The following is a 14144-nucleotide window of genomic DNA, read 5'->3' as shown; positions in this document are numbered from 1 at the left end:
TGAAGACAAAGATTGTTCACCATCATGGTTTTAAGGGAAGGATACAGAAAGCTGTCTCAGAGATTTCAGCTGTCTGTTTCCACGGTTAGGAACATATTGAGGAAATGGAAGACCACAGGCTCAGTTCAAGTTAAGGCTCGAAGTGGCAGACCAAGAAAAATCTCAGATAGACAGAAGCGACGAATGGTGAGAACAGTCAGAGTCAACCCACAGACCAGCACCAAAGACCTACAACATCATCTTGCTGCAGATGGAGTCACTGTGCATCGTTCAACCATTTGGCGCACTTTACACAAGGAGATGCTGTATGCGAGAGTGATGCAGAGGAAGCCTTTTCTCCGCCCACAGCACAAAAAGTGCCGCTTGAGGTGGGCTAAAGCACATTTGGACAAGCCAGCTTCATTTTGGAATAAGGTGCTGTGGACTGATGAAACTAAAATTGAGTTATTTGGCCATAACAAGGGGTGTTATGCATGGAGGAAAAGAACACAGCATTCCAAGAAAAACACCTGCTACCTAAGGTAAAATATGGTGGTGGTTCCATCATGCTGTGGGGCTGTGTGGCCAGTGCAGGGACTGGGAATCTTGTCCAGCAGATTCTGGAGACCAATGTCCAGGAATCAGTGACAAAGCTGAAGCTGCGCCGGGGCTGGATCTTTCAACAAGACAACGACCCTAAACACTGCTCAAAATCCACTAAAGGCATTTATGCAGAGGAACAAGTACAACGTTCTGGAATGGCCATCTCAGTCCCCAGACCTGAATTTAATTGAAAATCTGTGGTGTGACTTAAAGAAAGCTGTCCATGCTCGGAAGCAATCAAACTTGAATGAACTAAAGATGTTTTGTAAAGAGGAATGGTCCAAAATACCTTCAACCAGAATCCAGACTCTCATTGAAACCTACAGGAAGCGTTTAGAGGCTGTAATTTCTGCAAAAGGAGGATCTACAAAATATTTATTTCATTTCTTTTTTTTGTGGTGCCCAAATTTATGCACCTGCCTAATTTTGTTTAAACAATTATAGCACACTTTTTGTAAATCCAATAAACTTCATTTCACTTCACATTCTCAAATATCACTGTGTGTGTCTCCTATATGATATATTTAACTGATATTTTTTTTATCGTAACAACCAACGATTTATACAGGAAAATCATGACGATTAACAAGGTTGCCCAAACTTTCGCATCCCACTGTATAATAAAGGTATGCAAGCAAAGTTTTAAATGTGTATTACAACATTGTTGAAGTCTTACTCCCTAAACAAACAAATGTAATTGTTAAAACTGGAATATCTCTTTAAGTCCACTAAGTGTGGACACTCTGGGCACCCGTGCTACCTCTTAAGGCATTCACAGCATGTGATAACGTGATATTTTAATAGTTCGGACATTTTCAGATGTACTGCTACACAATACAGAAGCATTGCAGTGTATAATAATTTTACTGGCATTCTATTACACCTTGCCAGGCAGCAAGAAGATTGCAGGCTTGGAGCCCTACAGTAGGCCCTCGGCTGTCATGACAACTGCTTGGCAGCAATTGTGTCACGGCAGGGCTCATTTGGGGGACAGAGGGAGCTCCCTCTCTTTTTCTACCTACTCAGATGCCATGGTCGCTGTTGACTATGGCATCTAAGGGGTCAAATGATTGGGATCAGAATTATATCCCAAAGACTGCAGGCAGGTAGGTATCAGGTATATAACACAGCCAGCACATGCCTCTCCAGAGCATGCTCCAAACATCATTCCTTTCAGTGTTATTATAGTATGGGGTTAAAGAGCTTTTCCTACTTATCTTTGGAACAGGTGAAGCAGTGATCAAAGTGCCTGGAGCTTAGACATTACAAAGATAATTACATTTACAATATAGTGGATATTTAAATATAAAATAACTGACAGCACCACATAGGCAAGGCCCCATAAGCCCATAAGACCCCCTTGAGGAAAATTGTGACATTGTACCGTCATCATTTTTGATCTCCTGATCAGGACAGACTTATCTTCTGCAGTCAAACAATGAAGATTCCTTTCAAATGACTACAAGCAGAAATAAAAAATAAAAAACATGAAGTATTACAGCACAAAATATAGTAACACGTTCCATAACATTTTAGTATAAAATGGGCAAGATTGATTTCCTGAAACTGGAATACCCTTATCTAAGTAAAAGAGGTGACAGACACAAAGTCACAAGAAAAGTTACTGCCTGTCAATTCAGAGTGTCAAAATAAAGAAGCAGAAGCCTGCAAGTTTCCAGGGGCACTAAAAAATTTGAGCTTGAAATAGAATGGATTTGCTTTAAGACTACTATAAAACAACTTCTCTATCTATTCTCTATTAGTGACTTCCACCTTTTGTCCAGCGGTCATTAACCACTTCAACCCCGCTAGCTGAAACCCCCTTAATGACCAGGCCACTTTTTACACTTCTGCACTACACTGCTTTCACCGTTTATTGCTCGGTCATGCAACTTACCACCCAAATGAATTTTACCTCCTTTTCTTCTCACTAATAGAGCTTTCTTTTGGTGGTATTTCATTGCTGCTGACATTTTTACTTTTTTTGTTATCGAAATTTAACGATTTATTTTTTTTTCAAAAAAATGAAATTTTTCACTTTCAGCTGTAAAGTTTTGCAAAATAACCGACATCCATATATACATTTTTCGAAAAATGATGGGCATAGTGAGTTCATAGAACTTTTTATTTTTTGTCACAAGTTAGCGGAAAATGATATTATATTTTTTTTTTATTTTTTTTTTCTTACAAAGTCTCATATTCCACTAACTTGTGACAAAAAATAAAAACTTCCATGAACTCACTATGCCCATCACAAAATGCCTTGGGGTGTCTTCTTTCCAAAATGGGGTCACTTGTGGCGTAGTTATACTGCCCTCGCAATTTAGGGGCCCATATGTGTGAGAAGTAGTTTGCAATCAAAATGTGTAAAAAAAAAAAAAAAAATGGCCTGTGAAATCTGAAAGGTGCTCTTTGGAATGTGTGCCCCTTTGCCCACCTAGGCTGCAAAAAAGTGTCACACATCTGGTATCGCCGTATTCAGGAGAAGTTGGGGAATGTGTTTTGGGGTGTCATTTTACATATACCCATGCTGGGTGAGAGAAATATCTTGGATGACACCCCAAAAAACACATTCCCCAACTTCTCCTGAGTACGGCGATACCACATGTGTGACACTTATTTTGCAGCCTAGATGCGCAAAGCAGCCCAAATTCCTTTTTGGAGGGCATTTTTAGACATCTGGATCCCAGACTTCTCACGCTTTCGGGCCCCTAAAAAGCCAGGGCAGTATAAATACCCCACATGTGACCCCATTTTGGAAAGAAGACACCCCAAGGTATTCAATGAAGGGCATGGCGAGTTCATAGAATTCTTTGTTAAAAAAAAAAAAAAAAAAAAAAAGTCTCCCTTTCCGCTAACTTGGGACAAAAATTTCAATCTTTCATGGACTCAATATGCCCCTCATGGAATACCTTGGGGTGTCTTCTTTCCGAAATGGGGTCACATGTGGGGTATTTATACTGCCCTGGCATTTTAGGGGCCCTAAAACCTGAGAAGAAGTCTGGAATATAAATGTCTAAAAATTTTTACGCGTTTGGATTCCGTGAGGGGTATGGTGAGTTCATGTGAGATTTTATTTTTTGACACAAGTTTGTGGAATATGAGACTTAGTAAGAAAAAACAAAAAAAAACTATTTCCGCTAACTTGGGCCAACAAAAATGTCTGAATGGAGCCTTACAGGGGTGGGTGATCAATGACAGGGGGGTGATCAGGGAGTCTATATGGGGTGATCACCCCACCTGTCATTGATCACCCCCCTGTAAGGCTCCATTCAGACGTCCGTATGCGTTTTGCGGATCCGATCCATGTATCCGTAAAAATCATACGGACGTCTGAACGGAGCATGACAGGGGGGTGATCAGGGATTCTATATGGGGTGATCAGGGGTTCATAAGGGTTTAATAAGCGACAGGGGGGGTGTAGTGTAGTGTTTTGTGGTACTTTACACAGCTACCTGTGTCCTCTGGTGGTCGATCCAAACAAAAGGGACCACCAGAGGACCAGGTAGCAGGTATATTAGACGCCGTTATCAAAACAGCGTCTAATATACCTGTTAGGGGTTAAAAAAAAAAATCGCATCTCCAGCCTGCCAGTGAACGATCGCCGCTGTCAGGCTGGAGATCCTGTCTCTTACCTTCAGTTCCTGTGAACGCGCGCGCCTGTGTGCGCGTGTTCACAGGAAGTCTCGGCTCTCGCGAGATGACGCACCGACGCGTCACTCTGCGCAGAGCTGCCGCCTCCGGACCGCAGATCTGCGTTAGGCGGTTAAGGGGCCTTAAGCTAGGCCACAAAACCTTTATAGTTGCCTAGTCTAAGGGTTGCATGGTGAACAGGAGCTCAGCTCTTGCATGATAGCCAGGCTCCTGCTCTAACAGCATTGCCAATTAACCCCTTAAATGTCACTGTCAATAGGGACAACATCTAAATGGTTTCAGAAGGAGAGAGGTTCCCTCTGTCAGGTTTTGGCACCACCGCAATGCAATCAGGGTGCCAATGACTTCACACAGCAACTGGGGGCTAATGAAGGCCACTAGCCGTGCCCTCAGTTTATGACAAGGGGGAAGCCTCATAGTGTCAGTATCATACTGATAGTACTGTAGGTACAGTGTATTATAGAAGCGATCAAAGCCTCCAACATATTCTGCAGCGCTTTACAGACATTATCATCACTCACTGTTTCCAATGGGACTCACACTCTAAGTTTCCTATCAGTATGGGAGGAAACCGGAGTACTCGGAAGAAACCCACGCGCAAACACAGGGAGAACATACAAACTCCATGCAGATGTCCTTGGTCAGATTTAGACCTCGGACCCTAGTAAAAAAAGTAGAAAAACAATCGCAGTGATTGTACGGACCCAGAGCATAAAGTTCTGTTATGTATGCTGAAAAAAGAACTTCGCAAAATGGAAAACATAAAAACTCCATGACGGTATTGCTGTTTTTCCTATTCCCCCAGAAAGAAAAAGTTAAAGGGGTTATCTGGGTTCATAACCTCTTCACTGATTTTAGCATGTATGAGTGGAGGATCAGAGCACTTTTACCTCCGATGCTCCTCCTTGTCCTGCGCTGCATAGTATAAGACAAGGACTGTTTGTTTACTGCTGGTGACATACCCAGCTTTCTCTCAGTATGCTAGGCTTCCACCTAGCAGTGATCCAGGTGACGTCACAGGCACTAATGGGCGGTTTTTAGCGCTGCCCTATTCTATAAAACAGACTAGGACAGAGCTAAAAACCACCCATCTGTGCCAGTGACGTCACCGGGCTCACTGCTAGACTGAAGTCTCCACCTAGCAATCTAGCATACCCAAGTGAAGCCTGGTACATCACCGGTAGTAAAGAAAAGTCCTTAGTCCTGTTTGATGCAGCACAGGGCATGCTAAATGGGTGAAGATGAGGTTATGTCCGTGTTCAACCCCTTTAATCAATTACTTGTTTGTGGTCGTGGCAACCAAGTGAACGCACCCTGTCCTACCTAGATTACCCTGCCCCTAAGCGGTTAGAGTTGTGCCGCAACCGCCCCGTAGCAGGGACGCCTGAAAGAGGGCATCACCTTTGAGAGTAGTAGACAGTAAGGGTGGGTCGGTGGATTGAACTCTGCGACGTCGTACCGGGTGGGAGGGGTGCTGGCCGTTGAAGTAGGCAGCCAAGCCCCTCCTACAAATACAGGCCAATGAATCAGCCTTACACTTGTGGTCGTGGAAACCAAGAGAATGCACCCCGTCCTACCTAGATTACCCTGCCCCTAAGCGGTTAGAGTTGTGCCGCAACCGCGCCATAGCAGGGACGCTTGAAAGAGGGCAAAAGACATACTGATTAGCAGAAGTAATTTTTTACAACATAAATCACAAAACCGGACTTTGGAAAGCCATTGACATCTCGGTTTTGGGGTGAGGTATATAACGGCTAAAACACGTGGAGCGCCAATGCCCTAACTTCTGGATGACATGCGCTGGTACCTGATTCTTGGAGGCCGCGGATGCGGCTCCTATGCGAAATGAATGTCCTGAGATCGTAGCTGGGTCACCGCCCAAACTGGCCACTAAGGAACGTACATGGGACACAAACTGATGAGTAGTGAGTGGTACCACCCCGAAAGGCAATAGTGGACTATCTGGCCCGAACCCAGCTAATTATGACTGCAACTGACGGAAAACTGTGACAGGGCACCATTGATGAGACGTGGGGAAATAGGACACTGGGACTGGGGGACCCATCTGCGAGGTCTTGGACGTCCTGAGCAGTAGCACGTAACCCTCGGCGCTCTGGACCAACTGGCCGACTGTGAGAAACCCTGCTACTACCAGGAGAACAAGTAAACTCCCTAGGTCTCAAGAAGCCATAGAAGGCTAAATAAACAGCGGATTTAAGCACCAGGCTGGTCAAAACCCCGAAAGGGTTCCTAACCAGGATGTCGATAGGTTACGGAAAAGGAGTCCAGTAACAGCTGGTCTGCGCACTTGGCCTCCGGATCCACATCTGTTCAAACCCCTCAACGTAGCTTTGACAGCATGCATAGAAAACACTGATGCCCATTCAGGATGACTGACAGAGAGGAAATGCTGCACCCCCGACAAGTATGACTTCACCGTGTTGTGGGACAGCTTGAGCTCCGAGTGGCAGTAGCCAATGAAAGCAAGGATATATTCCACAAAACTGGACTCTCCCTGAGGAGATTCCCCCTGAAACCTGCAAAACGCCCTCCACCCGGTGTTATATGCCCTGGTCGTATTTGGTGAAATGGACTTGGCTAGTAAAGCGTGGGCCGTCTCTAGGTGACCGGTCACACTAGTATTAATGACTCGTGGGGAGGGACGGTAGCGCCCACAACATCTGCCTCTGGCATGACCTGCAAGAAAAGGGAGAAATTAGCCCTCGATAAAGCGTCAGCAGCCACATTTTGCGAACCTGGCACATGCGTACTATTAACACATAAATGATAATGTAGGGAGAGTTGAACTAAACGTCTCAAGAGACACATGACATAAGACGACTTGGACAACCCACTATTTAAAATGTCTACCACCGCAGCGTTATCAGTTATGAACAAAACAGAGCGATTTACCCAGTGACTGCCCCACACGTGGGAGGCTACCACAATGGGGTACAGTTCAAACAGTGCTGAGGTTTGTAGGAAACCTGGGATCTGTCTCACCTCAGCAGGCCATTCATCTGCGACCCAGTGGGTGCCAAAAATAGCAGCAAAACCTGAGCTCACAGCCGCGTCTGAAAAGACTACAGGGGATTGGCTAGATAACTCAGGTATAAACAAGGACACCCCGTTCCACTGGCAAAGAAAGTGGTCCCACATGTGTAGGTCAACTAAGGCCTGACTATCCAGGCGCACTGGATTGTCTTGTTCCGGGGCCGTGGCCAGGAGCACCAGCAAGCGGGAGATGAACGACCTGCCTTGCGGAATGATACGCATTTACCCAGTAGTGACTGTAAATCTGCCTTAGTGACCACGGTTGTGACAGAAAACCTGTGAATGACTTCCCTAATTCTAACTAGTTTGTCCGATGGTAACCTGGCTAACATGTCCTGCGAATCTAGCTCAATGCCCAAGAAGGTGATGACTGTGGACGGGCCCTCTACTTTCTTGGGGGAGACTGGGACACCTAACTGGGAAAAACACCTCAATAACTTCCCCAATCCTAGGGGGGCTGCCCCTGGCCTCTCGATCAGCAGGAAGTCATCTAAATAATGAATAACAAATTCACTGTGAACCTTATGTTCTAAAATCCAATGGAGGGCCTGAGCCAACTGATCAAAGAGCCAAAGGCTGTTCTTAGAACCGAAAGTGAGTTTGGTGGAAAAATAGTATTGGTCCTTCCACTTTATGCTGTGCCACTGCCAGAGGACTGGCATAATGGGAAGTAACTTAAAGGCGTACAATATATCAGCCTTAGAAAACATCGATCCGGGTCCTAACTGCATGATAATGGCAATAGCCTGGTCAATAGAAGAATACCTCATGCCCACTTCCTCTGAAACAATGAGGGAGTTAAGACTAGGGACATGGGAACCATGTGGGGCTGACAGGTCGATGATAAGTCTCTCCTTCTTGCTAAATTTACCCGTGACCACCCCAACGGGACTAACTCCACCGCTGGAAGGGGGGCACTTTGAAAGGACCGATCAAGAAACCCTTACCCAACTCGGACTCTATTAGTTTGTCTACAGAATTAGGATTCCTCTTGGCAGACTGAAGGTTCTTGCACTCATATGTGTATTCTGGTGTCGTGATTAACCCTGTATGAAAGCCCCTGCAGAATCCTGAAATCAGAAACTGCACGAGCCCTGGATTATGATTACCTTGCAAATACCTCCGTAAACAATCGGTATTGACCACACTCATGTAAGCTTTAACTGATTTTAATGAGCATGGTACTCTGGGATGGGCCCTGAAGCAATTGGTACAGATGTGCAGCAGACGGCATTGACCAAAATTACAAGATGCGTAATTATAATTATTACAAATCTGGGCCCTACCCAACTGTACAATGGGCCGGCCTAACTTGTCAACTGAACTAGGTGGCATGAAGACATCGAGTGGCCCGGCTGACGAGCCGGAAGGGTAGGACGGCGTAATGGCGGCTGATTTGTGGCACCACTCAGCAGAGTGGAAGATGGACTGACATGCGGAACAGGAGGGAGCTTTCAGACCCGCAAAATGCCTGCAAAACAATTCTGTGTCCAAGTTGGACCAATTTGTAACAAATTGAAACTGTGTGAAAGCTGCCGCTGCTTTGGCTGCAAAAGAACAATGATAATCGTAAAACGAACACCCTCCGTACTTATATCCCAACTCTGTAACTCGAAAAAGGTACAGATCGAGTTCCTCCCTCCTGTCAGGCCTAACAGAACATATTACATCTCTGAAAAGGCTGAACGCCATGACAAACTCTGGGATGGTCAACTTGCGGTTAAGCCTGTCGTCACGGCCTCTCAGCACCACCGAGACTTCCCCGCAAGCAATAACTTTATTATCGGACAAATCCCTGGAGGCTATCAGCAAAGAAGCAAGGTTAACATCCCTACCCTCTAAGATATCTTTCCTGACGTTGGCCGGAACGAAATGAGGAGACACATTGGGAACTGCAGAGGGTAGTACGAGTTTCCCCCACAGCGGAGGTGGTGGCGACCGGACCCTCAGGGCGAGAAACAGGAATGACCGAGCCGCGAGACTCGACTGACTCCAACCTCGCTTGCATTGAAGTGACAGTTGATGTCAGGCTGTTCAGCATGACATGTAACTGAGCGAGCGATGTTTGCACCGTGGTCATGGGGAGATCATCTTGACTAGGCGCCACAGAGGCTTTCCACAGCTGATATAACCCCGCCTTCCTGGCGGAAGCCGGGAAAAGGATACCCCTCTTCGTCAGTTCCGACATAAGCCTAGGGATAGTCCATGCTCGCAGGGACGGTATACTGCCCCCTTCGGACATTCCTGCCACATTCTCGTCCACAGACGCCTTGACGATGTCCGATGCGTGTGACATCACAGCTGTGGAAACAGTAACGTAAATTGACCTGCTAAACTGGACGACCACCAGCATCAGTGAACCTGCTCAACAGTGCATGGAAAAGTTCCCCGCCCCCGTGCAGCTCTGCACACTAACAGGAGGACTGTGAAGGAGTGGCCAGGAACCGACACCCAGAAAGTAACACACACAGGAAATATGAAGCACTTACCCACTCAGAAAATCTACAGACTGACCACCGTGGAAAGCTTGTGAGTACTCTCCTCCCCCCTCCCCAATGTGTACCCCTACTACCTTGCCGACAAGCCACAATTCAGGATGTAATCAAGACAAGATTAGGACCTAGAAGCAAAACAATTAAAGCATCAACCCTGGATTGTGCACACGTTGTAAGGAACCATACGAATAAGTAAGACAAAAATGATGGAACATGAGCCGGCAACCTTATGTACGGCCTGCAGAAGGAAGCTTCACCTAAGGGGCCGACCCACCGCCGGCTGAGCACGCCTACCACGTGGGGTGCAGCGCAGCCCCCTGGCTCTGAGAACCGGGGTAGGGGGAGCCTTTACCTCTTCATGGGCCCCACCCCCCGCCGATACCTGAACGATGCCGCGTGGGGCGCCCCACGGCTCTCTGGCATTTAGACCGGGGGAAGGGGGAGCCCTCCTTCTATCATGGGCCCCGCCCCCGCCAGCTCAAGTCGTTGCCACATGGAGAGCCGAGCGGCACCCTGGCACAATGTGCGTGTAAGCCCCCCCCCTCGCCTAGGGGGCCGACCCGGCCGGCCGGACAGAAATCCTGCACGCTGCCGAAGCAGCCTCTTACCCCCGCCTGATGACTGAACCTCCAGGTACGATCACGCTTGCTCCAAACTCTGCGACGTCGTACAAGGTGGGAGGGGCGCTGCTCCGTTGAAGTAGGCAGCCAAGCCCCTCCCACAAATACAGGCCAATGAATCGGCCTTACACATGTACTGAAAAATTGTGCCATTAAAAACAACTTGCAAAAAACAAGCTCTCATAGAGCCACAGCAACATAAAAATAAAAATGGTTATAGCTCTTGGAAGACGACAATTGGTTGATCACAAAGGCTGAAAACAGGCTGATCACTGTGGGGTTAAATGTTTTTTAATTGTTATGATGGCTTAATTTCAAAATAATATATTCTATTCATGACATCAGAAACTTGAATTGGTGTATCCATTTGCCTTTACTGTGTAAAGTATTAAATGTTTGTAGGCATTGAATAATCCATGCATTTGTGGAAATTGTGTTGATGTACTCTGCTCACCTGACACCAAAAAGCTGCTTTGCCAGTAGAATCCCCCAAAGTACGGTTTGGAAGATTAGAATTCCAAATGTTATAATACAGTATGTAATCATTTCATGAACAATTTCATGTTTTAAATCTGTTGTACTGATGACTTCCTTCAAACTCATTCTCGATAATTTCAATGACAGCCGCTAGACTTGTTACATTTTCCCTTCCTGGAGGCTACGGTGTTGGAAATTAATTTTATCTAATAATACAAATTGCATTGCTTGCTTATTAAGTGGTAAATTGCATGTCTTGTTTTGTTAGTGTCTCTCGCTTCTACTTCAATTAGAAAAGCATTGTGTTTTATATATTTCTCAGAGGACCGTACAAAAAAATGCTAAATACGTGTGCTTGGCAAACAAAAGCTGCCCTGTGGACAAAAGACGGAGAAATCGATGTCAGTGCTGCAGATTTCAGAAATGTCTCAATGTTGGCATGGTTAAGGAAGGTAAGAATTCCCTGAAATTTGATATGTTAACATGGCGATTATCATTATCTTAATTCTATATTTGTATTGCATTTACCTTGTTTTTACTAGTATTTTACTATAAAAAGAAATGAAGCACGGTGCAGCTTTGTTACAAATATTATAAACAGTTTCTTAGGCTATAACAGAATGTTATTGTAGCACTGTTCGTATCATCAAATGCATTATTGTCCACTATATACAAGAACACTTATTACATTATTCTGAAATATCTTAAATATGAACCCTAATGCAGTAATGTATACATTAAAATTAAACCTATTTGAAAGCGCTGTGTTTTATCTGTTCATTCATTTATTCAGTGGTAAGAACAGATAGTCTTAAAGGAAGAAGAGGAAGGCTGCCTTCAAAACCAAAGAGCCCTTGTCATCAAGAATTATCACAACGAAGTCTGCCATCTGCGCCAGTCAGTATGCTAGATGCATTGGTTCAAGCAATTGTTGACTCTGCCCCAGAAGAACTCGACTACTCCACAGTAAGAAAGCTTCAACCATTAAAATGTGGTAAAATGATAACATGTGAACCCTATTCAGGAGATGGTGCAGGATATGAAAAAAGTAGTTAATTAGATGTTAATTGGTGATACACCAGATATAATTGGTGATACACCAGGTTACATCTGAATATGCGTGTTACATTATTTTAGTCTTTCTGCCTTTTAATTAGGGGCATCCTTTTTAACATATGCAACCCTGTAACCTATCCTGACATCTTTGCTTTAGTAACTACTTTCATCCCCTTTTAATAACAATTTTGAAGAATCCATTCTTATGACTCTATGTTGTGCCAGTCTTTTATTATTTCTGTTAGAAGTTAAAAGTGAATTACTAGCAGTTTGCAGTAAAGGTGCAAGTGGATGCTATCAGTTGGGGGGGGGGGGGGGGGGTCTTGCACAGTCTGATATTGTACAGTTATTGCTGCCAGTGTCAGACTGTGCAGTGACACACTCCTAGCTGGTAACTAGTGATAAGCGAAGCGAGCTTCAGATCCTAGATCCAAAGTCGCTTTGCGTAAAAAAAACTGTTTAGTGCTGTACGGAGATGCGTCTCCGTACGGCATTAAGATGTACGGCTTCCGACGAGTCAGTCAGTTATTTCCAAAGTCTTGCAAGGTACCAGTCAGAACAGTGAGGAGTCAGGGAGAGGATTAGGGACGCTGTAGGAGGTGACCTGCTCCCTTATTACTCCTTTTGGCCAGGTTGATCCCCTTTTACTCTTTGACACCGCATGGTGTTTTTCTTTTTTTTTTTTTCTTTTCTATCTCTCTGATTAGAGCAGGCTTCACCTGGGGATCCCTTCCTGCTAGGTGAAAACCTGCCCTGGATTGGAAGGTTCCACTACCAAACCTACCATCCCAATCCATTTAAAATGCAGCCCTGAATAAGTAAAGAAAATAGCTCCAGCACCATTCTGGATTTCACCCACCACAACCAGTTGAGGAACCTTGGAGAAATATATCCCCCTTCCGGGACTTCCCCATGCATTTTACTGTTCACATCGCCTCAACAGTTTTTCAGTTCAAAAATCAAATACCGAAGTTATTCACCAAAGTCCCACAAGACTTCGGGAATAACTAACTTTGTTTCGTCGGAGGCCGTCCATTTTAATGCTGTATGGAGAGGGATCTTTGTACAGCATTAAACCGACGTTTTGAGAGAAGCGACTTCCAATCTAGGATCTTAAGCTTGCTTTTCTCATCTCGCCCATCTGGGCCTTCATTGCCAACTGTTAGTAATTCATTAAGAACTTCAAGCGGTAATAATAAAGGAATTCTAAAATGGTGATGTGCTGATTCATGCATTCTTTGAGACTTTTGCCCTTAAATTCTTGTTGGAGCTAGAGAGGGGTGACTTTGTGCAAGTCAGAAGTAAATGAACAGACAGTCTACAGATTTTACAGGGATGGTGTGCACTAGTCTTGTGGGCAATAAAATCTTCTTAATGAGACAGTTCAGAAAAAAAAATACAAGCAGAAGTAAATACTAGGTTTCTTTTCCATGTTCTTAGCTGCAGGCCACAGTGGCAGTGCTCAAACCTGGGAATTATCAACTACATAAGTTCATAAAACCATCCTGCTTTTTCTCAACAGTTCATACTGGTAGTGGTGGTATAATGGAACCACAGACACAGACTACGGTTTTTACTACCCATTAAGCATCATGTAAATACCCAGTCTACCTGAATATTGTGGCCCTGTGTATGTCATTAAGATCTTAAAGAGCAGCCTTCTCAGAAAATAATTGCATTCCAACAATTGATCATCAATCAACAGTATAGGCGATAAATGTCTAGTATCTGTAGGCCACATTTCTCGGACCCCCACAATCAATAGAATGGGGTCCTGAGGCCACCTATTTTCCCTAACTGCATAGCTGCAGTGAGAAGGAGTTTGGATGGAGCAAAAGTCAAGCATGTCCACTGCTGCTCCATTCAGTTTCTAGGAGGCTGACGGAAACAGCCGAGCACTCTACTTGGATCAGTGATAAAACTTCATAGTCTGACACCTCTGTAAATGGGTCTGTCCTGGTGAAATTGACATGGAAAAGCATCATATGCATCATTTGGCAGGTTCTTTAAATGTGAAAACCCCAACATATAGTATGAGTGCTGGGGTACACTGTATTATATAATTGTTATAATGACTTTAACCCTTTCGCCACTAGGTGCACTTGGACATTTTGCACCTCTGGTAGGCAGGACAGTTTTCTAGGGTTGACATGTACAAATAAAACCTAAATTACAAAATGAAAACAACAAACTGACCTCCATACCC

The 14144-nt window shown here is 44.8% G+C and overlaps 1 protein-coding gene across 1 annotated transcript in view; it reads left to right on the top strand.

The window, feature by feature from the left end:
* Positions 1 to 14144, top strand: part of NR4A3 (nuclear receptor subfamily 4 group A member 3) — a 192604-nt gene that overhangs the window by 75521 nt on the left and 102939 nt on the right. Inside the window, exons 4-5 of the mRNA XM_044294265.1 lie at positions 11205 to 11334; positions 11676 to 11848. Coding sequence (XP_044150200.1) covers positions 11205 to 11334; positions 11676 to 11848 — 303 coding nt within the window. The remainder of the gene's footprint in view (positions 1 to 11204; positions 11335 to 11675; positions 11849 to 14144) is intronic.

Source organism: Bufo gargarizans, chromosome 5 (genome assembly GCF_014858855.1).
Source record: "Bufo gargarizans isolate SCDJY-AF-19 chromosome 5, ASM1485885v1, whole genome shotgun sequence".
Classification (NCBI taxonomy): Eukaryota; Metazoa; Chordata; class Amphibia; order Anura; family Bufonidae; genus Bufo; species Bufo gargarizans.
Note: the sequence above shows the minus strand (reverse complement) of the source record. Positions and strands in the feature narration are given on the sequence as shown.